Source organism: Columba livia, chromosome 20, assembly GCF_036013475.1.
Source record: "Columba livia isolate bColLiv1 breed racing homer chromosome 20, bColLiv1.pat.W.v2, whole genome shotgun sequence".
Lineage (NCBI taxonomy): Eukaryota > Metazoa > Chordata > Aves > Columbiformes > Columbidae > Columba > Columba livia.
The window spans coordinates 4,374,848-4,401,229 of record NC_088621.1 but is presented as its reverse complement, the minus strand read 5'-3'; the positions used below and the strand labels follow the sequence as shown (position 1 = coordinate 4,401,229).

General features: G+C 48.2%; 2 protein-coding genes across 5 annotated transcripts in view; both read right to left on the bottom strand.

The window, feature by feature from the left end:
* The window catches only part of FAM222B (family with sequence similarity 222 member B), a 37,717-nt gene extending 20,138 nt beyond the window's left edge, over positions 1–17,579 (bottom strand). The window contains exon 1 of one of the 2 annotated variants that reach the window (XM_065036934.1): positions 17,423–17,579. The gene's annotated coding sequence lies outside the window, so the exon portion shown is untranslated. The remainder of the gene's footprint in view (positions 1–17,422) is intronic. The other variant, XM_065036933.1, reaches the window with a different exon arrangement.
* A 679-nt stretch (positions 17,580–18,258) lies between these two features.
* Positions 18,259–23,720, bottom strand: ERAL1 (Era like 12S mitochondrial rRNA chaperone 1). 3 transcript variants are annotated; one of them, XM_065036937.1, is made up of 11 exons: positions 23,526–23,720; positions 22,681–22,833; positions 22,452–22,579; positions 22,280–22,357; positions 22,064–22,110; positions 21,632–21,693; positions 21,065–21,177; positions 20,307–20,654; positions 19,648–19,797; positions 19,279–19,359; positions 18,259–19,009 (listed from the first exon to the last, which is right to left on the bottom strand). In XM_065036937.1, the coding sequence occupies exons 1-11, from the start codon at positions 23,617–23,619 to the stop codon at positions 18,887–18,889; spliced, it is 1,377 nt and encodes a 458-aa protein (XP_064893009.1). In that variant the 5' UTR covers positions 23,620–23,720; the 3' UTR covers positions 18,259–18,886. The 3 variants fall into 3 exon arrangements, with proteins under 3 accessions (XP_064893009.1, XP_064893007.1, XP_064893008.1); XM_065036935.1 differs by having other exon boundaries at positions 22,681–22,860; positions 23,526–23,711; XM_065036936.1 differs by having other exon boundaries at positions 22,681–22,854; positions 23,526–23,711.
* Positions 23,721–26,382: the final 2,662 nt, after the last annotated feature.

The window sequence follows — 26,382 nt, the reverse complement described above, 5'->3', positions numbered from 1 at the left end:
CTTGCCTAGGATATTAGGCTTACATTTGTATTTCCAAAATGCAAAAGAGACTCCTTACCCATCACTGTAATATTCATAGAAGATACAATTTCCTTCAACAAGATACTGGGAGGCACAAACAAACATTCCTTCCTCCAAAGCATCCACTATCCTCAGGGCAAACTAAACCCACTTTCTTCCTACATGCATCCATAATATCGCAGCAGCTACAACAAAACACAGAACAGACTTACAGCTACGAGTGTGCGTGTTTTCCCGTGAACATGACGGGATTAAGGCTGAGATGACTTCCATCCAAAGCAAACCCAGAGCAGCCCAGCAACTACCGAACTACAGGATGCTGCTCACACACACCCCAAGGGAGGCACCACGCGTTCTCACCAACAGACATTCTCCATCCTCGTACGCAACTTCCTTCTGCCTTCAAGTGATAAGAAACCAAAATACACATTGACCCCTTTCCCATCGTTTGCAGTTATAACCTCAACATCGCCAGCAAGAGTGCGCAGTGCAGCGGGGTAACGTGCAGCTTTCCTATGTGTTCGTCGGCTGGGAGGAGCAGGAGGTTGTAATTCTGGGGTTTACTTTGCCACAAAGGACGTGCAAGAGCTGGGAGCTTCCTCATGCCACTCTGGGCCAGAATTCCTCCCTCTTGACTCTCTTGCCTTCCCAGACCTGAAAAGGAAACTTAGGTACAGCAAACAGCTACCCAGGCAAAGGGGAAAGGAAACACGAAATAGTTCTCTCTCTAGGGCTGCTTCACACAGATTGCCATTATCATTATCTTCTCTCATTCCACACTTATTCTGTAAAAGCCCAGAATTTAAGTCTTAATCGTGACTTACAGAAATCCTTGCAGCTGCACATGACAGAAGTATGACAGTTTTTCCTTCTAAAATATTGTTAGAAGTTACAGATTATGACAGTTCCCTGAGGAGGAAAGTAACTATCTTCCCCTGTTTATTACAAGCTGATTATTTTTAAAAACCTATTTTTTCAGAGCTACTTTGAACAAATTTTACCTTTATGCAACACACAAACAACAAGCCAGACATTTGTTAGATACTGAAAAATACACTTCAAGTCCTGTTTTAAAAATAGATGCACTTGAAAATGAGAAATATTTGCAAATAAGATGAAGCAGAATGAATTAGATTTCATACAGAACAAAAAACGGAACTTGCATATTAAGAAAAAAATAAAGAGTGACTCATTTGCAGACCAGGTGTGTTGGTGGTGTGTGAACACAGGTGGGCAGGCTCACAGGGCGGATGGATTTAAGTTTGCATTGGTTATGCACGTGTACCATTTTGACCTGGACAATTACGCCAACAGTTGTTTGGTTTAGTGTTTAGCTCTCTGGATACCGAATTAAGGTCCCACCTATGGTAGAAAATTTAACAGCCTATTTGCAAAGTAAATGGAGAAATATATGGCAGATTTTTATATAAGATCCAAAACTGAAGATCTCAGGCTCATTGTGCACAGTGCTAGAGCTTCCTACCAGACCATGAACACATCAGCTCTTAGATCCATGTTTTACCATTTGTAAGGGCAAGATAAGACCTTCTTCTGTAGCTGGAGATATTGTGCAGCCTGCTGTAAAGATGAAAAGCATTCTAAGAACCTCAAACAGAGGCTGCAACACAAGTACAAAACACTCACCAGCAGAAAATACAAGCCACCAGGTGAATACCAAAGAGCTGGAGCAGACACCGGGATTGCATTTTCCCATCAACCTTCAGAACGCGGTGCTGGTGTCCCACTGGTTTGTCCTGACACAGACCTAGCATCCTTATCAATCTTCCAAGAAACTCAAAGGCCACCTCATAACAATCCAACAGAAGAAAGGACAAGAAATACATTAATTGTGCGCTACTGGAAAAAGTCTCTGCTACTCTCAGCACTTTCCTGAGAAGCATGAAAACCAACCAGCTGCACGGCTGGCAGCTCAAACAGCCTCAGGGAAAGCAACATGAGTGTGCAAGATGTTTTCAAAACCTCTGCACGCCACAAGCACCAGAGATTTTTGTCTGCAGGCCTGATAAAATGCTTCAGCATGACCTCACCCGATTCCTCTAGCAGCCGCCAACAAACCACCGTTCTCCAAAGTTTACATTCACAAAAGATTTCTTTTTTCTCTTCTACCGACTACAGGTGAGCAGATTTGTGTTTGCTTTTGTGCATCCTTCCTCGTCCGCTCTTGCCTTGCTCTTTAAAAACAACCACCCACCACCATACATACAGCGACAAATAAATTGTGCGGACAGGACGCAGAGGCAGCTGTAACGGTACTACAGTCGGCGAGACATCCCTTCGCATGGTAAACACAACCTGGCTGCGTGGGTGAGAACAAATGCTGCTCCTGCAGCCCGTACGACTGCACCTCACCACAAACACAGCGCGAACCTGCCCGCACGGGCGCTGTGCTCCTGGAACCCTCCGCAGCATGTCCTGTGCTAAAAGGCAGCACATCCCCTCTGAACACTGTGCCGGAGCCTGGTCAAGTATCTACTCGAGACAGTTACTCAGGCAATCCCTAAAGTATTGCTTGATTTTAATTTCCAACTTGTCTTTCTAACCACGGAATTGCTGCAGTCAACAAATTCAAAAGGTAAATTTTTCTACCTTCAATGAACTGCATTAGTACTGTTTATGTGATTGATAAACACTCTACAGAAGGCGTAATTAATGTATTTTTTCCTTGGAAGACAAACTGAACCCTTTTGCGCTCAGACACTTAATGAAAAGCAATTTATCAACTCGCTTTGAATAGCTGAACCTGACTCCTTAATGCAGAAAGAAACGCGGTTTGCTTTAAGCGCTACTATCTGAAAAAGTAATGCGTACTGCAACATTACGAATGCCATCAGACATGGATCGGATTTTGATCAGGATGACAGCGACCACAGCGCTCATCTCGCTGAGAAACAGGGTATGATTTAGCACGGCTTAGCTGGGATGCTTTCCCCTGGAATGCCGTCAAACAGGAGATTCGCAGATGTGCTTTTCCAGGGCGAAGGTCAGTAGTGCTTTTTTTCAGGACACCGAATTCCAAATTCTCCCACGCTGGCACGGCCGGGAACCTTCTCACCGCACGTTCATTGGGAAGCAGCATCTCAGCGTATTTCAGCTTGGACATGTGTTCAGCTGCTCACAAAGCGGACAAAAATAAAGTGCTTACAGAGTGTTTGAATGCTAATTTCTCAATTTCAGTGTTGCTTTGTATACTTGACATATGCAAAAAAAAAAAGCATCTAGTAGGAAACGCTTGACATCACAGAAAATTTCATGTTGGTATTAACCGCTGGGGGGATTAATCAACGTTCAAAGCCTAAAATCTAAACTTGCATTTCTGGGAGTATAGGCTAGGGATTTCCAATATAGAGACAGGTCTGTATTCCATGTGGCAGACCTAACGGAAGGATTACATATTTCCATTGCACATGTAAGTCTGTTTCCCATTCCTGCAGTGTCTTGCTCCCTTCCATTTGTCTTTTGATGCAGATAAAAGCCAATGCAGATTGCAACTGCTGATACAGAGAAAGGTGCAAGACACAGTGTGCCTTTGGACTAAGGAAAAAAAAGGACTCAGGTCCAGACTGCTAGAGCGTGTCAAGAGATTGTCTTTGAAACTAGAAAACTAGAAATGAAAGAGCTGCGTTTTTATTTGATTTGATCAAAGCGACTGGAGGGGAGGGGGAGAAATCACATCCTACAGAGGCAGGCTAAAATTTAACTACTTCACACATAATGTGGGACCAGCGGATCCCATACAGACAGAAATAAAGAGAGAAAACAAAGAGGTAAAGTCACTCTCGCTTTGAATACGTTGCTTCCACAGATCGTGGCGCTTCAGGGTCTGCAGAGGAGCAACAGGAACCCATTTCAAAGCCATAGGAAGCACGTACCCAGCACTCTCGCCATGGGCACATTTTCAGTCTCCGGTGAAGAGCAAAGGAGAAAAGCAAATTGGAGAAAACATACTCCAAATGTAAAGGCTATTTGAATAAATAACCTGTGTGACACTGCTCCACCGATCCGACTGCAGGACACTGGCGAACCGTGGCAATCTTCTGGAGGAGGGCTTTGTACTGCCAGCCGCAAAGGGACAAGACCGTAATTCTCCTTGAACGGAGCATCCACTCCAGTACGGGCTCAGAATCGGGAGAATGTGGCTTTGCCGAACTACAAATCACAGTGCAGATCCCAAAGAAACAGATACCTCTAGCTGCCACGCTCCCTAACAGAAAGGATTTTAAACATCTGCTGGATAGGCTGTGTGCTCGTGGAAATTTCTATCGGCAGAGGGTGAACCATTTAGATCACCTCCGGGCTGAAATGATCTAGGTCTTTGCCTTTCACTAAAAATTCAGCAGAAGTCATTTTAACAAGTGCAGTAGACAACAGTCTTGTAGAGAAGATCAAAAAGCTCTCCAGATGTTTATTTTAAATGAAATTCAGAAGCCAGTATAAACCAGATTTTAAACACTGAATAATCCTTATCAAATTTGCATGAGAAAAACAGGAAGAGGGTTTCATCCTGCCACTCTGAAACTCTCCAGGAACATGCAGGGTTGGATTTTGTTCCCAGACTCTTCAGATAAGAATTCAAAATATGAACAGCCCCACGCTGCAATCTGAATGTTTGTCCTTTGCGTTATATGCTTTGATGGATGCTCAACACACACATATGGGGCATCCTGTGTGAAGGAAGCCTTTGACCTTCCTCATCAAGATTATTCAAAATTATGGACTCAAACGTGTCTAAAACTGTCAGTACTAAATCTTGATCTTCTTCTCATCTTGCTGCTTCATTGAATGCCTCCTGATTGTGCAAAAGCAGAATGTTCAGACGTCAATCTAGGTAGCTTGGGTGTTATGCTGACAATGTCTCTGGAGAGAGGAAGAGAAGAGAGGACAGATTTCCAACAGCTCAGACGCTTCTCTGTAAGGAAAGCTGCTACACAGCAAGAGAGATAAATAAAGAGGGAAAGTAACATGCCAGAGAACTTTTACCAAGGTGACATCAGGATGCTGAACACCACCCATCTGCAGGGGAAGATTCAGATGCCTGTTCCACTACACATATCCATCCGCTTGCTGGCAACAACAGCCCTCATTAAACCGAACCAGTTCTAACCATGAAAGATGGACATTGGGTAGACTATATGTGCTAAGGTGATATTTGCTAACAAATACAAAAGGAAAACCAACAGAACCAGTCCTGGATGGGTGCTCTCTGCAGCAAAACAGCCCCATGGTGCGCGCAGAGCCCCTGCACAACTCAGGAACGGGCAACACCGGGCTATCCAACCTGAAGGTGGACGACTCTGCTCTACCAACGCTGGCAGCTCCTCGCTTGCAGCTGAGAGGAGATTCTGGACCCATCTAGACCAAAGCAGAACCAGGATCCCATCAGGAGCAGGAGCTTTTATGACTCTGCTGCTATCTGGGGTCACCTGCACATTGCAGTTCCTCATGGCTTTGAAATCAGGGCTGTGGACACGTGGCAGGTCGCTGCGGACAGACCGTGACACGAAGAAAAAGCCCTGACCCCAAAATATTATATCGGTTACTGCTGCGCCCTTAACAAGAGCACTTCTTGCCCGTTTCAGCGATCTGAAAGACACACTGGGCAAAATTTCAAGCTATGACAAAGTGATCTTATCACTTCTGTGCTGTTCTTGCTACACAAGCCCCTGATTCAGCAGCATGTAATAAAATCTTCATTTGCATGAAAAGCACTCGCTGATCACAAAGTCTTCTGTTCGACAGTCCTCTTCCCATCTACGGCGTAAAGATGCCAGCACCACCGTCATTTTGCTGGTGACTAAGGTGGAATATTTGATTTATGCTTTATTTGGAGAAGCTCTCCACATTTTAATACAATCTTTTTCTAAAATCATAACAGTATTTTGGGATAACACAAAAGCTGCACACATCCAAACTATGCAAGCGCTGCAAAGTTCACATATTACACTTTCACCTGCACTTTCAATAACCGTGCCACCTGAGGGACATTTTGTATCAGCACACGGTGACCATAAACAGTTCTAGAATGCCTTTAGCACTCAAGAAGTCCAGTTTTTTCCAGTTTGCATTTACAGTGCTCAGTGTCACGACATATAGTGCTCACAGGATACATTTCAAACGAAAGGAAGGTGTAGCCATGCAAAGAACAATGCTCTGCCCACAACAAGATTAATTGCTGTCATGGGAAACCAATAAAAACAAGTATCCTGTTATCTTTCTTTACAAAAACTGTTAAAGCTTAACTATGGTAGGAAACTTTCTCCTTTGGACTAAATCATGAGCCTAATGTATGTGGGTGACACACATACCCTGACATATGCAATTATGGCTGTCTCCTGATGCTGTGGGAGAAAGCCCATGTCAGGGGCAGGCTGGAGCCTTCATACGACCAGACCATGCCCCTTCCTGATGCGAGAGATCTCACCCAGCCCAGCCCCAGCGCCCGGACAGGTAACACCACCTCCCACTTTCAGCCAAAATTAATTACGTCCCACCTATGTACCCCAAAATCACACCAGGTTCTGAGCAAACTCAGTCAAAACAGAGATACCTTTCATCACGTCAGCAGCGCGGTCCCCATTTAGAAACCTTTTCTTTCACGTTCATCCAGTGCCAGAACGTTATGATGTACGCGGAGCTGATCCAGGAACGGTGCTAATGATGCTGCTGCCTCCCGTTTCTCACCAAACATCTAACTTAGCGCATGGCCACGCAGTGACAGCCCTGAGACAACAGACACTTTAAAGTGGGCAGCTCAGCAACACATGTACACTGAATTTTTGCAAAAGCTATTCTAAGCTGCTTTGCTAGCAATTTCTGGCCAGTACAGTTCGAAAGCGCACGGTTCTGGCCCGCACAAAGAGCAGACCTGTAAATGACATCTTGAGGATTAAGCTGATTGAGATGCAATTTGCCTAGCAACCATTCATTAAGCAGAGTTCAGAAACAGGCCAGCAATCTATTCCACCTCCTTATCTGAGCAGTAAACAGATAACAGTCTCTACTGTGTCCTCTACCCTCTGGTTCAGACACATTGTAAACAGATTTTTCAGAAGTTTAAACTCCTACGGTAAATCTTGGAGAACAATCCTACTCTCCAAACACGAGGGATTCGGTTCCACCAAGTGCCTTACAAACATGAAACGGCTCTAGAACAAGGGTGATGAAATCAAATTGCGAATGCAGTTGCAGTTCCCGTGCCTGCAATATTTTCACACATCTAGCACTAAAAGCCCATCCTAGTCATTAAAAAAACCCAACCTTAATCACATAAGCATTTGGCATTGCTATTCTGATCACTAAAAAAACTCAATAAAAATCTTATTCCCTTCCTTCATCTTCTGGAAGGAATCGATTGGCACTTCCAAAGTCTTTGATGGAGGTTCCTCCCTTCAGAGAAGAAAACAAAGTCACGTCCTCCCTCCAATTAAGCATTTTTTCTTCATAAAATAAGCAAGACAACATAAATGCCATCAATGAAAATCAAACCAGCTATTTGAGCCTGAAGAATTTAGCTGAAAAGATTAAGAGAAATCATGATTTTGCATAACCATTTCCTTGCAAGAAACATCTGATAATATCCCGTTCTGCTCCAAAACTGAACAACAAAGATTAGCATGGACATATCTAAGACTATATACCTGAACAGTTCTCCTTTGGTGTACAGCTCTTCTGGGAAATCACTGTGACATACAGCATGCTATTACAATTAAATATGCAAGAAAGAAGAATTAAACTGGCTATGAATAATTAATAGTCTATAAGACTATTTCACAAGGAAAGTCTGGCTGAATATTCCCACAGATGAGATATACCTAAACACAAGGCACATCAGAGCTCGTTGCTTTACTTTTATGATGGAGTCTAAAAGAGTGAGTAACTTTATGGCTGCTACTCAATCCAAGGGAAGGTGCCAGTTATCCATGTCTCCCTTCTGCTTGCTGCCCATCAAGCTCCAGAAAAGCTGGGAGAAATTCAAGTGTTGCAATAGCTGCTGCACTGCTCATCTACGTCTCGGAGGCAACAGGCTTCCCAAACACTTCCCATTAAAAAGCATAAAGCAATTATCTGACTTCCTAGCAGAGAGAATAAAGCAAATATGATGCAACAATTGACTTACATGATAAGATCGGGCTAAGGTTGTGAGAAAAAACAATTAAAAAGGTTTGCAAGAGCTAAGGAATGCAGCTTACTTTCTTAACGAGAAAGATAGCATCAACTCACAGAGCAGACCTTCCTGTTTCAGGTTTACTGTTTCAGAGGCTACAGAGCATCAACTGTAGCAAAGCCACAGTTGGGTGGCTGGGTACAAACTCTCCATCTCCAGCACAACTCTCCTTTATTAGCTCCTAGTGAAAATGGCAATTAAAAATATGCTTGTTTGTTTGTTTTCACCCATAGAGACCTTAAATTGCTGAAATGAATATTTACTGAAATCCTTATACAACTGGTATTTAAGCGCTGGCATTCTCCAGCAGACCCCGGTCAGGTCAGCTCTGTGCTGATCACCACATACCACACTCGTTGCACACATTTAGCTGGAAATCCCCAGTTTATCCAAGCAGCATGGTGGACAAACACCCCACTGCAGAGTGCTACTTTTGGAGATATGCGTTCTAAATGCAACCGACATTTGTGATTGCTGAAGTGGAACAGGGCGCCACCACTGTATTTGCTGAAGGTGACAGCCCCACAAAGATGTGTCCCCCAGCCCAAAGCCCCACGCTGCTCCAGCTGTTGGCTCCGCCACGAGGGTCTCGCTCCTCCAGGATCCAACGTTCTCCTCCTCCAGAGCAAACACAAACTGGGGCTATTTCTGCACAAGGCAAAGTCATGTTAGAAGTATGCTGGCTTAATATTAATTTTCTATTAAAAATTAATAGGATTAAATGAAGCTCGTGAGCCAGCAGGCACCAAGACAGTTATTTTGCTGACACACGCGTTGCCCGGAGGAGCGGGATGCAAAGGGCGGGCTGCGGCATTTCTGTGGGATGGTGGGCACAGGGTCCACGTGCGGGACAGGAGAGATGGTGGGGGGCTCTTCCCCCTGGCCAGAAACTAATGGAGAAGGTGGAGCCCCTAAAGATGTCACCCTGATGAAAACCCCAGTGTCTTCTCACTGGAGATCCAGCCTTCTGGGCGCTGGCTCTGATCCTCACCCATTGCCCATGTGCCCCTTTCTTGCTGACAGAATGAATCCCCTCACCAATGAGCATCACACAAACACCCAGAGTTTACATAAGCCAAGTTTAACCTTCAGTCCCTATTAATGTTAACAGAATAGAAAAAAATTAACCACGACACAACAAAAGAAGTCTGTATCTGCATTTCCAATTATACAACGAAACACACCATGTGGCAATATTTCCAAGCACCTTGCTGGGAATAAAACAGCCGATGGACTACGGCTTCCATTTCGAGCAGTGGATGCAAGAGCCACCGGCATTGAGATTGTCAGCGTTAAGGGATGAGGATGTGAGAACTAAGGAAAATAAAGTGACATAAGTCATCAACGATAACAAAAATGTTAATAATTAGAAGAACAGTCACCTTAAGAATTTAAAATTTTATGATCTCTCCTACTTTTTTAATGCTTTAGCCTACTTTTTCCAACCTAATTTGCATGATCAAAATAGGCCTCCTGCCAGGAAGCATTAAAATGGCAGCCCCCCATTGAGACAAAACTCCCTTCACCATACGAGACTGAAGGACTAATAACTATTCCTAAAAACATTTTAAATCCATTAATGTTGTTTAGTAAACATTTATTTAGAATTAGTGCAGCTATCAGGATTTTCTTTATCACACCCTACTAAAGCATTTTCTAAAAGCCTTTGATGGAAGAGCAGGTACCGCACAAACACTTGTACCATCTCCAACCCTCGTGCTCCTGCTCTGCACCTCTCTTAAGGTTTTTCCACCCAAAAAGATCAAAGCGTTCTCCAATATCAACCAGACAATTCCCAACAGCTTTTTGGAGTTCCGGGCTGGAAACACCTCACCATAGAACAGCCAGACTGGAGTACATCAACCCCAATGACCTCTATACCTGGCAATTAATTCTATCTGCTGAAAAAAAAACAGGCTAGTACAATAGTAATATAAATCCCAATATTACTGATGTACTGAAGATTCAGATTATGGTACAAATATATGGTGCTTTATACCAATTTATCTGAGCTATGTGTTATCCTTTCAGTGCCATCTGCACAAAACCAGAGCTTTATCTAAGCTTTGGAAACTAAAATAAATCATTTTCTCCGTATCTGTAATCTTGTCGGAGACAGACACCACAAACCCGAGAGCTGGCTAGTGCAGGCTTGTCTAGTTAGAAATAAAATTATATCCACATCAATATGATTTATTTTTAATAAAAAATAAGGCAAAACAGACCCTGAATATCAAAATAGTTTCAGCCGGCACCCACCCAGCCCACAGAAAGACACAATATAGGGTGTTAAATTGTCAAAACAAACCTGGGATTGGCACTGTCATTTCTACTAATAAGAAACGCCGCAATCAAGAGATACACTTTAATTGCCACACAGAATGAGAAGTGCCTGCTCATTCTGATAGTTGAAACTCAACTAATCTAAACGCTGATCCCCCAAGACAGCCCACGATTTGGGAAACGTGTGTCCCACAAGACCCCTTGTTTCTACCTTTGGAAGTCACCAAACGCAAGTAAATATATTATTACCTTCTTCAAAAGCATCGCAAACAAGAGAAATTCATTTCTTCTGGTTGAATACATTCTCCAACCAGCAGCCGTGGCTAAAGGTTCATACAGGATCACTGAAAACACCAAAACGGGTTTATTTTCTTATACAGAGTGACTTTTACAATCTGAACTCACTGCTGTGAGATTGCAATGGATTTGGCAAGTCAAGCCACCCAAAGCACAGATTATAAAAAATAAACACTAAACATTTTTAGATCTAACTTTCCTCTACAGACTGCATTTTATGCGCTTTCACTGGAAATGTTACATCAGAATAAAATCAGATTTAATTGGCTCTTAAATAACTGAACAGCCACTTTAATTTTATTTCAATGGCAATAATTCATAAATCAAGCAGCTGAAATTCTAGCACAGAATGACAAGTAAATAGAGCAGAACACACTGAAGCAGAGTACGAACGCCACGCGGTGAAAGGTGATTTTTCTTAAACTGCGTGCGTTACCATTTTATGGACGTGGCAAAGCGACCGCCGCATAAATACTTAGAGCTAAAATCTGTCGGCCCTGGGATGCTCCACAGTTTATCCGCAATACCTGCTCGACAAAGGCCAAGGGTTGGGATGGTCCTTGCCCAACTGGAACTGCATGGAGAATGGCTGGGATTTTAACCACGATGCAATTTCCCTCACGCACACTAGATGGAAGTATGCAAAATCTTAATTCTTTCCTGCCTCAACTTCAATTTAAGTGGTTGAAAACGTTATGTTGGACTGTCACATTTTGAGTTGCCACGCTTTTGGTTCTTCATCAGCAACTTCACTCATTGGTAATCTGTAATTAAGAAGATGACCTGAGATATTTAACTAAGCTGCATTGGAAATGAATAGTAAATAGGAGAGAATTTACATCAGAAATATTAAATGTATTATCCAGGTTAATTTCTAAACTACATGCATTCCATTTCAAGAGTTTAAACAATAGTCACTAATGAGATCCTTCAGAGAAACTGAAGTCACATTTTTGAAACATTAAGATGATTTTAACAAAATAACAATTGTAAAAAAACCCACCTGTCAATGAATAGAAACAGGGACTAGAAAAAGTATAAAAGGCTTCATAAATGCTCTTACAGTTTTGACTGGAAAACCCCCCAAATTTCTAGAAAGTACTGGGAGAAGTATAGGGAGGAAGAGTCACCTGAAGTCCCGCAGGACAAGATAAACACAAATCAGAGCAGCAAAACTGAATGGGATTAAATGACACACAAATTCTGGAAACGATCTTGAAAGCAACTTGTTCCAAAACAAGCCATTTCTAAATCTAAACACTCGAGTTCACAGGCAGGAAAACTAAAAATCAGGCGATGGTGTGAGCAGGAAAAAGGCGTTGGAAGGGCTGTTTTCCCTTTCCTGCTCTGCCCTTGTCACGTATTGATTTTCCTCCACGCTCATTCACAAATGCTGAGCACAGTTGCGACCAATCTGAAGTCAAAGGATGCATGAATTAACAGCTCTAGGAACACATTCCCCTTTCGAGGCAAAAGCTGAGAGCTTTTCTGTAGCTGAGGAAAGCAAACCAACCTAGAATCAGAACAGATTGATGCACTGGAAGAGAAGGGCAACCAAATATCTAATTCTCCCATCCACAACAAAGCCAAAGCGTGTGATGTTCCTTTAGCTCCGAAGACAAAAAATAAGGAAAAGGATGAATGAAAAGCAAATGCTGAAGAAGAATAAAGCAGGCATGAAGAGCTCTCCTTTCCAGATGTTAAAAAGTCTGCTTTTCCAATACAAATTTTAAAATAAGATTAGCACAGGAGGAAGTTTACTTTGGAGAGCGGGAGCATCTGTGTATTTTTTTTTTAAAGGTTCATACAATGCTATTTCCATCCAACAGAATTTAAACTATATATACACATGGTATTGGGTCAAGAGAGCAATCGTACGACGTTTCTCAAAGCGTTCAGCGTGCAGAAACTGCCTACGGAGAGGAACAAGGCACAGGAAAGGGCAAGTCCTCAGGTTTAACAACGCGCCGGCAAGAGGGGGAGAGCAGGATACGGCAAAGGATACGCGGGGGTCAGGAAATGAAAAATAAAGTCTACAGCACTGAACTCTTGCCTTATGCATTATTTGATCAAGTAAAAACAGACACGACTTTTTTTGTCCACTGCCCTATAGCAACAAGTAATTTTTCTCCGCCAGGTCCACCATATATGAAGAAATCACCTGGGAAGGCTGCGTGTGGCCACCACCTTGGCTGCGAAGGAGATTGCCCAAGTACAAGAAATGATAGAAAACAACTGGGTGGCAGATCCACGCCGAGCAGCAAAGCACATCGTTTCACCTATTTCCACCCTCTCTCACGTGGTTCTCAAATTAGAAACAATCAGAACCCTGCTGGAAACAATATACGGCACCTTAATTGGGTTGGTGGCGCTACAGACGTCAGCAGCGTATCACTTGGTGGATCATTTTTTGGCGTTTTAAAAAAATACTAAAAATAGCTTCACTTTCATGGTTCACCTTTTCTACATTACTACAGACATCGTAAGAAATCAAAAAACCTCGCTCACTGCACACCAAAGATGCCACAGAGCCCGCTCCTGCTGGAGGCTGGATCCGTCACCTAATCCAACAGAATTTTACTTAAAGGTTTGTCTCAGATGTGTTGCGTTTACAGAAAACCTGTTTTCTAACACATTTCCCTACAGCACACCCACCACTGCATCTATTCAAAAGCCTGGAGCAGTTCAGTTATCTCTAAATACATCAATTATCCAGATGTTCAGCTCAACTGCTCCACGCACAACACCGTCCAGACTCAGCATCGCTGCACAGGACTTGAAAACTTGTATCAAGAACCCCAGTTTTTCATCCCAGCACACCCGCAGTACTACACCCCGCTATTCGGTACCACAGCCAGACTGCAGCCAAACTACATTATTGTGAAATTACTTCAGTAACGAAATGTCACTGTTTTCCTCACGATACCTGGAAACTTGGACTAATCTTAAAACACAGTCTAAACAAGTTAAGCAATGGGAATACATCAACTATGCTTAATTCCTGAGCACGACGGGAGAATAATTAGAGCAACAACACACCAAATACAAAATGAGCAGGGAGGCATGAAGAGACACCCAGACAGAACATACCGAAATAAGGAAAAGGGGTCTATAGGGTCTGTGAAGATGAACCAGCCACGAGCCACAGTCAGTTTTTCAAATACCTATTTAAATTAAATTACTAAAAACATGTAAACTGTCAGGCGAGGAACACACTGGTCTCTGTCAACTCCAGGTGTAGGCAAGACCTAGGCCAGGCTAGGCCTATTTGGAATAGTAAGCTTAGCTTTTGAGGAACACAAGCCATTTGGGCAAAGCGAAAACCAACTTTTCTGATGCCAGTTAGCAGAACATCTTTTCAGGAGCTTTGTTTCTCAGAAGCTGAATCAGTATTTGTAAAGCAGTGTTTTTTAGAATGAAAAAAGATGAATAGTGTGACAAACTCATTTTAGCATTCAGATTCAAATTAATGATCTGCTATCAAAAGAAAAATCGCTCGAAGATTGTGATGCTTAAGATTTTAATACGAGTCACAAAATGCAATGGGAAAATGAGAACAGGGCATGCCACACAAGGAATAAAAGTTGAAATTATTCACTTAACTTCCCAGTTTGAAAACGTTTAAATGCTGAAAACTAAAAGCAGAGGGGTAATACCCTCCCTTACAGATGCACAAAACCGTGAAACTTTCACTCATCTTGAGGAGCATCTTACGCCATAAACAGCCTCAGAGGAGTCAGCAGGCCCTGGTTACAGTCTACAACACAATGGAGTGACCTGTCACTTGACTGCTGGGTGTAGCATTTCAGTGAACTACATGTTCTTAGAGCAATTATTTAAAATTTCTGATCATCTCTTAAATAAATCAAGTCAGCCTGGTGCATTTAGTAATTCCATAAATCCCAGAATTCTGGAAGTTAGCAAGCTTTAGAGAAATACAGAACGGACATTACTTCATCTCCCATCTTCATAAATCAGTAGCTCACTATTACCCCACTGAAGATGAACAAGCCAGCAACCTATAGGATACAAAATGCTTCTGCAATGGAGGCTTTGGGGTGGGGAAAGTCAGGGCAAAACCAAAGAAGAGAAAAGATAAATGGACAAACCATGGTGAAAAGTATTGCCCTGGGGGAAGTTTATATCCCACATCCAGGAGTTTCAGCAAGTGAAGGTGAAGATCCACCAGCCTGTGTTTCTGGGAAATACAGACACTTCCATCCCTGACAAAATCCTTACTCCTCTCTTGATCCGGTAACACTTCCCAGAAACAAACGTAAATACAAAAGCTTATGTATCAGAGGACAACTTGAAACAAATACAAATAAGACTGAAATGAAGGCAAATATCCAAGTTACAGAGAACATAAGGGTTCCTTAATTTTACATTTGGAGAAAAAAACAATACTATATGGACACTCTCCAACATTTTTTAATGCTATTAACAGAAATAGTACCCCAGGCTGTGCTCAAGCAGAAAAAAAGTGTGAAACTGTTTGCAATGTGAAGTGAAACGGGGATCAAAAATACCATCTTATTAAATGGTATTTATTTGGTGCTAAGCACTCTGTTTATTCAATTGAGAAGTTCACAAGATGACTGAAGGGTAACCACAAATAAGGTCACTACTTAATGTCACCATCAAAGCTGATCCTTAACAGAATTTAAGCACTTGCCTTTTCTTTTATCTCAGCACAAAATGAGATTTTTTTTCTTTCTTTTTACGCTTCAAAAGCCATGTAAGGTAACAAAATATACGCCAAGCATGAAGGAACAGAGAGCACGCCAGCATCTTTCAGCAATCATCTTTCCCTTGTCATCCATTATGTCAGATTTATCTATTTTTGCTTAATTCTTTTTCCAGCAATACGCATCCTTCCTCTCTCTAGACTATCAGGCTGGCTGGGCTTTAACTCAATATGCCTTCTTAAAATAGTTGAGAAATATTGAAAATATTTGAAGTGATGCTTGTAAATTACAGCCTATTCATCAATGCACCTTCGAGCCCCGGCTTGACCCGTGACTCGCCCTGAGAAGGGTCAATCTCTGATCTCTTCACCTCAGAAATCCTACATTGCAGTGTAAATATTATTTCAAAAATTAATAGCCTTTCTTTTATGGAAGCATTTCCCCTGAAAGCTTAGATGCTGTATTTATTTCAAATCTTACCCTCGGTTTGTTCTGACATACACTTGCTTTTGACCCAAACCTTCCTCTAGTAAAAATGACTGGTCAGTTAATTCGCTGCTGCTCGCTTTGTGTTGTCGCTGCCTTTATTTCATTTTCCAGAGTTTTCAGTAGCTCTGGGCGGGCTTTACAGGACACCAGACCCACCTGCACGCTCTCCTTGCACCCTTCACTCCCCAGGCTGCTCTTCAGCTCCAGCATCTAAAACGCTTCAACAGTGTCTTTCCCCACTGCTTTATGTATTTACTTAAACAGACTCTAACAAGCTGAAATTCTTCAAGTGGGGAAAAAAATACAGAAATACACACACTGAAAGGCAAAAGCAGCTATCATCACTATATTCCCTTACTGCCTACGTAGCAGCGATCACAGAATTTTCTCAGCCGGCTGCTGAATCAGACGAAGTTTCTACAGCGCACACACACAAAATCACGGAGCCTGACACGTCCAGCAGGATTTATTCAGCCACAAAGTCATCGCTGTTGCTCCGGCACAAATGACATCACTCGGGAACCCAACCTCATGTCCTGAGGACAACAAAGAAGTGGGTTTGTACAATAAAAAGGTAGAAGTATTGTCGTAAAAAGTTTTCCAAATAAACTCGGGTTTTCTGGAGACGTCGTGTTTAAAAAAGGAAAGAATTGGGGTTATTACAAGAAGGGAGTGCGATGAATTGTTACTGGACTAACTGACCTGCATCTGCAATTTATTCTAAAACTTGTAGCAAGCAATTAGAGGCGATACCAAGAGGAGGATAAAACGTGTCCGTCAGCCCTCGCAGGTGCTGCTCTGGGAAGCTCTTACGCTGCAGAACCAAAGGGATTTAAGTACTTTTGCGTGCACGAGTGGACCGAACACGGGAAGTCAAGCTCTGCAGTTTTCTTCACGATCGCGTTACGGTGCCTGAAAAACGGTCGGTAGCAAATAGGGACGGCAGCGAATTTATTAACGATATCTCTCGCAAAAGGACACTTTCCTCGGGAAAGAATTACACAAAGGATTTGCACCCATCGCAACCGCACCCCCCCCTTTTTTTTTTTCCCCCTGAATTTCGCATTTCTCTGTCGCGACGCGTGACGTGTTATCGCGATTCCCGCAGCGTGTTTGATACCGAGGGAAAGGTGCTGGAGAGCCCCGGGTGAGGGGGGCAGAGGGGCCTGGGTGTCCCCTCACAAGGACGAGCCGGGAGCTCCGGGCTGAGGGGACGAGGCCCCGGGAGGGGGGGGGTGGGTGGGCCGGGGCCGCTCCCGGGGTGCGGCGGAGGGACGGGACGCGGGGCTGGCGGAGCCGCTCTGTCGCGACAGGGGGGAGGGTCACGACAGCGGGGGGCACCTCACGCCGCCTCAGAGCGTGGGGGGAGGGGACACCCGGGAAGGACAATGAGGCGGGGGGGGGTGCGGGCCGCGCCGGTCCCGCCGCTCAGCGGGGCGGCTCAGCCCCGCCTCGTACTTACTCTCGGTGCCCCTGCCCGGGCCTCATGGCGCCGCCGCCGCTGTGCCCGTGCCGGCCCCGCCGCGCGCCGCCGCCCGCTCTCCGCCGTGGTGGCTGCGCCAGCCGCTCCCGCGCACGCGCGCCGCCCGCCAACGGCCCCGCCGCCCCGCCCCCCCCGCGCGTGCGCCGCCGCCGCCGGAGGGGGAGAGGGGGGAGGGGCCGGAGGGCCGCGCCGCGCCGCCCCCTGGCGGTGCCGGGGACACAACGCGGGACAGGGGGGTCCCGTCCTCACTCCCCGGACGGACACCGCCGCGAACCCCCCCGCCCGCCTTCCCGAAGTCAATGAAAACACCTTCCCCGCTGCAGGAGAGCGGCAGTTCGCAGCGATGGCACTGGCTTGCAACGGGCTACCTAACCTAATTATCTCAACTCATTAACAAGGCAAGAGACTTCACCCCTTCCCACACCTGGAGCGTTTCCTTTACCCCCAGGACCTGCCATTGCTCTGGGTGCTCAGCTCCATCCAGGACTCATCATCACTCAGGCGCTCAGCTCCATCCAGGAGCCGTCATCACTTGGGTGCTCAGCTCCATCCCAGCTCCTGCCCGGGCAGCAGCTCTGTGCTGACATGGTGACATCCTGACCTCTCTCTGCGCGCATAGAAGGAACGGCCACCCCCTCACACCCCCATCTGCTGAAATGCCCCCAACCCCTCAAAACAAGCTTACTCGGCTTTTTTTCCCTGCAAGGTGTAACCTTCAGAAGCCACGGATCACGAAATGGGATCTAGAAATACAAGGGAAAACAGGAAAGTGTTCTGGTTTTAGTCGGAATAGAAAAGGAGATGAGAACAATCGCTTGTGCTGGGACCTTGTTTTATTGCAAGGAAAATACAAAAGTGGGACAGAAGCGTTCGAGGGACCGCGGCATCTTCTGCTCACGGGAAACAGAGCAGGAGAGCACACAGCTCCGTGGCTTCTGAGCCTGATTTCAGGGAATCCTGCATTCGTGAGGGTTGAATCCTTCAGCAGCTCAGACACAGGCAGGTAAAACATCTCTGCGACGTTGCACCAGAGAGGGACGGTGGGCAGAGGATTTGCTGGGTGGGTTTGGGCTCCAGGCAGGAGCAGAGTCCCCAGCAGACCCCACCAGATCTCCCCGTCTAACTGCCAGGGCAGCAGCTTGGGGCCACTGTGCTCTGGGATGTTCATTTATAACCCAGAATTCTGGCAAGAATGTGCTCCCAGCACTTGAGCACAGTGATGTATGGAGATGAAATTCCCACTCTGGGCTTCTCTTCAGCTGCAACAGTCAGTTTGTGCCATTTTCCCAAAGAATAATATATTCTACTTCAGCCCGCTACATCAACTCCATCATCCTTTGTTTCTGGACTGAACAAAGGTGCCAAGATACCCGCAGGGGGACAACAGGAGCAGTTTCTCCACATGACCAGAGAGCTCAAGGGTAGTTACAACACACACAGAGTTCAACTCTTCACCTCCACCTGGAGCCTCAGGCGGACATCACACAGGAAAACGTTCATCAGGTCCTGGCCAGCCTCCTGGACAATCCTGCTGATGACCTTCCCTCCTCTCCCAATCAACATCGTCTGCATGAAAACCCAGAGAGAAAAATCACCATGCTCATCCTTATATCACCCAAATAAACGACAGTGCAGCCACAAGCAATTAAAGGGGATAGAGCAGTTGGAGAAATCCCAAAAATCAAACCGTGGGCAACTTCAGAAAGGTGCAAACTGTTCCAAATCAGCCTGTGATCGTGTCAGGAGACCCCACAGATAAGGGAGAGGGGATCACAGCAACGACACGGAACCTCCTTTCATCCTCCCCAGCGCTACGTCTCTCTTCCGTTACTCACCATGTGAGACTTCCTTGGGACTAAGAGCTTCTGCGCAATGAGGAGCTCCCCGCTCGGTCCTTCCTCCCACATCTCAGTCACCTGGAACAGCAAACACACGCTCAATAGTTCTGCAAAGCGCCTCAGGAACAGCAAATGCTGCTGCCTCAGAGGTGACAGCTCAGCTCCCAGACACGAACACACAAGGGTGGCCCCTTCAAAGACCCAAAGGTTCTCCCACCACCTGACACGTGAGTTCCAAGTCACCCTACGGGGCCTTGTAAAGCATCTGGCAGATTTCACAAATTCAAACAAAGGGATTCTCAGCACATGGTCTGATATTTCCAATAAAACAGCTGAAAGGCAAGTCTGCTTGTGCACTCTTCCCACCTGAATCACACTGTAGGGCACTTCCAGGGGCAGGTACTCCAAGATCTTCTCCCTGATGATGTTATTGCAGATCTCTTGAGGCGACTGGCTGGTCAAGACGCTGCTGTGAAACTCCCAGGCGCCTGGCTTGGCTTGCAGCAGGAGGTACCGCTGTGAGCACAAAACACACAGCGCACCCGTCAGCCGTCACGCACCGCGCTCACGGTGCCACCAGCCCCTGCGCTCATCTCGCAGCGAGTCACTACGAGGACTCTGCTGCTCGTCAGGAATCAGGGCAGTAGTTTAGTATCTCTGGTGGGCAAAGGAGAAAGGGAAGCTTCTGAAACTCAAATCCTGCCAGAGGGTCCTCCTACCTCCCTAGAGCTGTTTGCATGAGTTATAAAAGCCCACAGTCTCCTTGGAGCTGAAAGATAATGCTTCATCACTATAAACAGGCTGCTGTTTGGAGAGCCCTAAGTAGGAGTTTTGTACAGAAAACTCCAGAGATACCGTACAGACGTACTCCACATCAACAGGTGACACCTCTCCTGAATCCAGGCCAAGAACAGCAGCTCTGCCACCTCCTCACAGGAGATGAGGCTCAGCATGAAGTACCAGGATCCCACAAGAGTAAGATCACAGCAGTCTCAGAGCACAGCAGAAGTTCAGACCACAGTTACCTTGAGCGTATCCACCTCCTCCCCATGGAGAGCTGCCAGCATGAAGATCTCCTGGAAGAACGGCCAGCCTTTCATGTTTTTTAGATCTCTGGGTCCATAGTGCTTTGGCTGTTGCGCTTCTTCTGTCCCAAGACGGGACTCGGAAGCCCTCGCATCACTGCTGTTGTCCCAGGTGTTGTCCCCCTTCTCAGGGGGAGAAGTCTGAGTGATTTGCACAGGAGACTTTGCTGAAGAACTGGAATTATCTTTAAACGCAGAACTCACTTCCAGTTTCTTTCCGTTTACAATTCCCTCTGTCAGCTCAGTTACTAGTTCCAGCAGGATGAACTTATTCTTTAGCAGATCCACCTAATGGGAGAGAGGGAGGTGTCAGGAGTTTGTCCTAAATGAGGCTGGCAGCTGGGCCCTGGATCTGGAGGAACCAGAATAAACCACCCAGAGGAGGCAGCTGCTGCGGGATGAGTCTTCTGTGACAGAACCAGACAGTTTTCTAAGCAGAGGCCAAACCAGAGCGTGTCGGCAGTTCCTGCATAGTTTGTCCAAACATTGTCAGTTTGACACCAACCCCAGCTCCTGTTCTCAGGCTGATTTCAGTCCCAATCTGCAGAACGTAGCTTCAGGGATACACACACAGACACTTAAACATACGGGAGTAGAGGGGGAAACTGGCGTCCTTTAACACACTCAGACTCAGGGACCTGTCTGATGACACCAGCGTAATGTTCTGCAGGGGCAGAAAGAACAAGCTCCTTGTTTACCTTGTTCAGAACCAGGACACTGGGGATTTGGGGAAACTGAGACAGACACTTCAGCACCTCCTTGCTCAGAGAGTTTCGCGTCCAGTGATCCGACACATCCACCAAAACCAGAACTGCCAGAAAAGAGTGAGGGAAATATAATGAACCCATATTTTCCCAAATGTTCATTTTCAGCTTCTCTACGGTCTGTGGTCACTTTCCTCCTGCCACTACTACTCTTTCTTCTACAGAAGGGAACGCGGATAGAACCAAAAAGGAGCATTTTAATTCATAAAACAATAAAATGCAGTTTACACCTGTTACCCCAACACCACCACACATGCTAAAACTCAACATCCAAGTCCAATTATCAACCCAAGCTGCGTCCCCTCAGCACCAGGCAATTCTTATCCCCTCCTCAGCTCAGTATTTCAAACCTTTTCACTGCCCTTCCCTCCTCCCTCCCAGTTCGTGCTCCCAGGGCTGCCTGTGCTGCCCAGTGAACATCCCAATACCACAGCTACAAGGCTGCAAACTTCTGTGGCAGATAAAAGCTTTGCCTTGATCCAAGAGGAGCTGAGTACCCACCTAAATCTGCGTGTTTCATGCTGTCCCACGGGTCTGTCAGCATGGCTTCTTCTAATTTATGTCTGAAAGACAAACATGAGTGAGTAAGCCAGACACACTCAATCACAACTGTCTTGTCACAATCACAACTTGTCTCCCCTCAAAAGGGGAGAAAACCAGAGTTTTCATCATCCCAGCTGACACAAAGCTGCTTTACGGGCTGTAACACCCCTTGTTACATGCACAATCAAAGATAAAAGAGCTCAAGAGATTCCACAGGCTCTCCATGCTACTGAAATTGCAACAAAACTAAGTTCAGAGACCAAAACAAGGTTAAAAACACACATTCCTGTCACTCCTATTTTACAAACTCGGCACAGTGAAAATCACTCTCTTGTTTTATCGAACCTCAACAGACACAACCCCCAACTCTGCCCACAGCCGTGGTGATACCTTTTGGCTTTAAAGGGACTAGTGAGGCCAGGTGTATCCAGAATGATCTAGAAAGAGGAAAGACAGGTCTTGTAAGTTTGCCTGCAGTTACTGGCCAGGCTGAAACTGATATTTGCACAACTAGAAGTTGACCCCATGGGATACAAATGATAAAAAGCTGCACTTTCTGGTTAACACTCGCCGCTGGCGCAGGCAGGAGCAGGTCGGGAGACTCACCAGCTGCGTGTCCTCGTGTGTGACGACACCTCGGGCTTTGCACCGGGTTGTGTGCACTTTCTGAGAGACAGGGAAAACCTGCAAGAAATTAAACACATACACATCACACTGCCATAATATGCCAAAAAAAGCAACTCAGCAGCCTGAACACTTTGCTGCAGCCCAGCTTTACCTTTCTGCCCAAGAGCTGGTTAGAGAGCGTGGACTTCCCCGCATTGGGCGCGCCGATGATGGCGATTCTTAACACCTTGGGGTTATGGGGCTGGTCAGGCCGACCCCGTAACAGCCGATCCTGCTCCTCTGCCGGAGGAAAGAAGAAGCTTGGGTGCCGCTAAACCCCACAGTGCGTCAGGACCGTCCATCCCAGCACAGGGAGCCGGGTGGCAGCTGGTATCACTCACCTTTGCTGGTGGCAACGGGTGGCGGGTGCTGGCCCAGGGTGTCACTTGGCTTCTCGCTGGGAATGCCCAGGATGCTGCCCAGCGCGGAGCCGCTGCCGCTCCAACGGGCTGGGATCGCGGTGACCCGCGGGGCGCAGCTCACCGGGACACGGGCTGGAAGGGCAGCAGCACGTGCTACATGTAAGGAACATTTAAGGAAGGAACGTTGCTTTTACAAAACTGGGGACCTGGTCCCTGACCCCAGCCAGGGAGAAGGACTGAGAGACAGACTATGAATCCTTAATGTAAAAGTCTCTTTGAACTAATTCTGGAATACATAGTGATATCTGTATTTGAAAAGTTCATCTAGGGGGAAGATCAGCCAAAGAGACAGGAATCCATATTCTAAATAGATCAGTAAGGGGAAGGGGGTTGTTACAATTAGATGAATGAAATACGTAAACATTGGGTACTCTGTAAACCCTGCAGTACCCAACAGGGGAGGGAAACAGCAGCTGGGATTTGGGGGGTGATTTAAGCAGGGGCTTTTTGCCCTATTCCGTGTGCCTGCCTTTAGGTAGAACACCTGATCTTGCAAAATCGTTATTAAAATACGCTTTGCCGAGAGATCCTGCCCAGGTCTATTATATTTGCAAACTAATTGTTTCCTACACTACATACACCGAAACCGCCCCAAAATCGAGCCGTCCCCTTTCTGCCCACCCTGCAGCCCCCGGGCAGCGCTGCCCCCTCCCCAAGGCCCCGCTCCGCAGCGGCCCCGCCACCCGGCTGCCGCACAGACGCGCCCCGCGGCTGCCCCGGCCGCCCCCGGAGCGAGGCCGCGGCCCCGGACGCGCCCGCCCCACCTGTGCCCGGCAGGAGCGGCCCCGCCGCGGCGGCTCCCGCGGCCCAGCGACCGGCCCGGGCCGCCGCCGAACGCAGCGCCGCGGCTGCCGCCATGTTGCCCCGCGGGGCAGGCTGGGAGCGCCAGCGGCGCCCGCCCTCATTGGCGCAAAGCGGGGGAGCGTAGAGAGGAGGCGAGTGGGACCAGCGCGCCGCTCCCCGCCGCAGGGGGTTGTGGGGAGGAAGAGGGTGGGCTGGGCTGGAGTGGGCGGGGCGATGGGCGGGAAGGCGGGAGCGCCCCCTGCCGGCCCCGCCGCGCGGCGCAGAGCGTGATCCCGGTGTCCCCAGTGTCCCCAGTGCTCCCACTGTCCCCAGTGCTCCCACTGCCCCCAGTGCTCCCACTGCCCCCAGTGCTCCCACTGCCCCCAGTGTCCCCAGTGCTCCCACTGCCCCCAGTGCTCCCACTGTCCCCAGTGTCCCCAGTGCTCCCACTGCCCCCAGTGCTCCCACTGCCCCCAGTGTCCCCAGTGCTCCCACTGCCCCCAGTGCTCCCACTGTCCCCAGTGCTCCCACTGCCCCCAGTGTCCCCAGTGCCCCCAGTGCTCCCACTGCCCCCAGTGCCCGCAATGCCTCAGTATCCCCAGTGTCCCCCGTGCCACCAGTGCCACCAGTGCTCCCCACTGCACAGCCCAGTGAGCTCCGGTGCCCTCTGCAGTGCAGCCCGGTGTATCCCAGTAAGCTCCCTGTGTCCCAGTGCTCTCTGCAACACTCCCCAGTCCATCCCAGTGCACCCCAGGATGCCCAGTGCCCCCCACGCAGCACACCCCATGCATCCAACTACTGCCCCATGCTCCCCAGTGAGCACCAGTGCTCCCAGTTGCCCTCTTCAATGCAACCCTGTGCACCCCCAGTGCTCCCCACATCTTCCCAGTCTCCCCCACGAGACATCCTGGTGCCTCCCAGTTCTCCCCGGTAGCCCCTGCAATACACCCCAGTGCACTCTGGTGCCCCCTGCACCCCTGTGACCCCTACACCCAACGTTACCTCCCTTGCCCTGCACCCCCTGAGCCGTCCCAGTGCACTCCAGTGCACCCCAGTACACCCCAGTGACCCAGCCCGGCCACTGGGCCGCCATCCCCTGGGGACACAGTGAAGAAGGACAGATGGAGTCATGGTGTCATAACCCCCTTTATTGCCCCATGTCCGACCCCCTGGCTCCATCGCTGTGTCCGCGCTGTGACATGCCGTGTCGTGCCATGTCATGCCGTGCCATGTCGTGCCACGCCGTGCCGCACGCCCAGCCGTCGGCAGAACCGTTACCATTACTAAACACAGTAATGGTAACGGTTTCCCCGCCAGCCGCGGGTCCTTGGCTGCACCTGGAGCTGCCCACCCTGTCCCTCCGCTCCTGTGTCCCCTGTCCCTTCCCCGTGTCCCCTGTCCCTTCCCCGTGTCCCCCATCCCTCCGTGCCCCACGTCGTCGTGGTCCCACGTGGCGGCCGGGCCGGTCGGCGGGTGCAGCCCCGGGGAGTACATCATCTATACTGTAGTGTCTCATAGCCGACTTACAGTATACGATGATATCCTGCCCAGGGGAGCGGGCAGTGTCCCAGAGTGGGGGCCTGGGGGGCAGCTCCTGTGTGGGGGGACAGCGTGGTCAGAGAGCAGAGCACTGGGGCCACCACCCCAAACCTCAGCATCCCCTCTACCCTGTCCCCCCAGTCCCACCACCCTGGAGCAGGACAGAGATTCCCAACAGCCCCCCCAGACCAGTGCCCCCCAACTCCCTCCCCTCTGGCCTCCCAGTCCTGCTGCCCCAGAGCAGGATGAAGGTTCCAAATACCACCCCCCAGCACCCCCTTAGTCCATCCTTATCCCCCCCATCCCACCACCCTGTAGCAGGACAGAGGCTCCCAACAGCCCCCCCCACCCTGACACCCTTCTTCCCCTCCTTGTCACCCCCCAAATCCCAGCACCCCAGAGCAGCTCCCCAGGAGGTGGCACCTACCTATGGGGGTGGCACTGGGGCTCTGCAGGGTCTGCACCCGCCTTATAAAACCTGCTCTGCCTCATCTGCATATCTCACATCTGCCCCTCACAGCTGGATGGGGCCCCTTAACCCCTTCATGCCTGGGGGGGGCACAGCCCCAAGCAGCTCCCCACAGCCTTGCACAGTCCATGGGGGGCTTGGACGTGGGGGGTTTTTGGGGGCCTGGCCCCCAGGCCTCCTGATTGACCCCGCCAGGATGGTCTCTCCCTATAGGTGTGGGGTCCCCGAACTGGGAGCTCCCCATTGCAAACTGGTCCCCGGTCTCTGGACAGGGGCTTTGGACACGGCAGGGTGGGGGACCCATGGGGCTTGGGGAGATCATGGGGGGACATGTGGGTGCCAGGGGTCACCCCCAGATGAGGCATACACACGTGGGTGTAGGGAGCTTGTGTCCCCCAGGGTGGGTGACTCCCAAAGCGCCGTGTCCCCTGGTCATAGGTGCTCCCCTGAGGAACATGTCCCCTGGCAGCGTGTCCATCCCACCCCAAAAGGATGTGTCCTCCAGCCCTGCGTGAGCCTGGAGGGACATGTCCCCTGGGAGCATGTGTCCCCTGCCTGCGTGTCCCCCCCTCAGGGGAAAGTGTCCTCAGAGGGATGGATCCCCCAGCTGTGTGTCCCCAAAGGACATGTCCCCAAGTGTGTCCCCAAGAGGGCTGTATCACCTCATTGCACACAACCCTGGTCCTAATTGTCCCCTGGCCACATGTGTCCTCAAATGGCTGCAGCCCCTGGCTATGAGTATCACCCGCCTGTGCATGACCCCGGTCATACATGTCCCCCCGCCATGTGTGTCCCCCCAGGGCCACGTCCTGCAGCCAGCCGTGCCACCG

What these genes read in the sequence shown, in the direction of transcription:
- ERAL1 (XM_065036935.1), bottom strand. Translation starts at nt 23,619, where the DNA reads ATGGCGGCAGCCGCGGCGCTGCGTTCGGCGGCGGCCCGGGCCGGTCGC. An exon ending in TGCCCTACAGTGTGATTCAG is followed by an intron (nt 19,360 to 19,647) that starts GTGGGAAGAGTG and finishes TTGCTGTTCCAG; the next exon opens with GTGACTGAGATGTGGGAGGA. An exon ending in TCCCAAGGAAGTCTCACATG is followed by an intron (nt 19,010 to 19,278) that starts GTGAGTAACGGA and finishes GTTTTCATGCAG; the next exon opens with ACGATGTTGATTGGGAGAGG.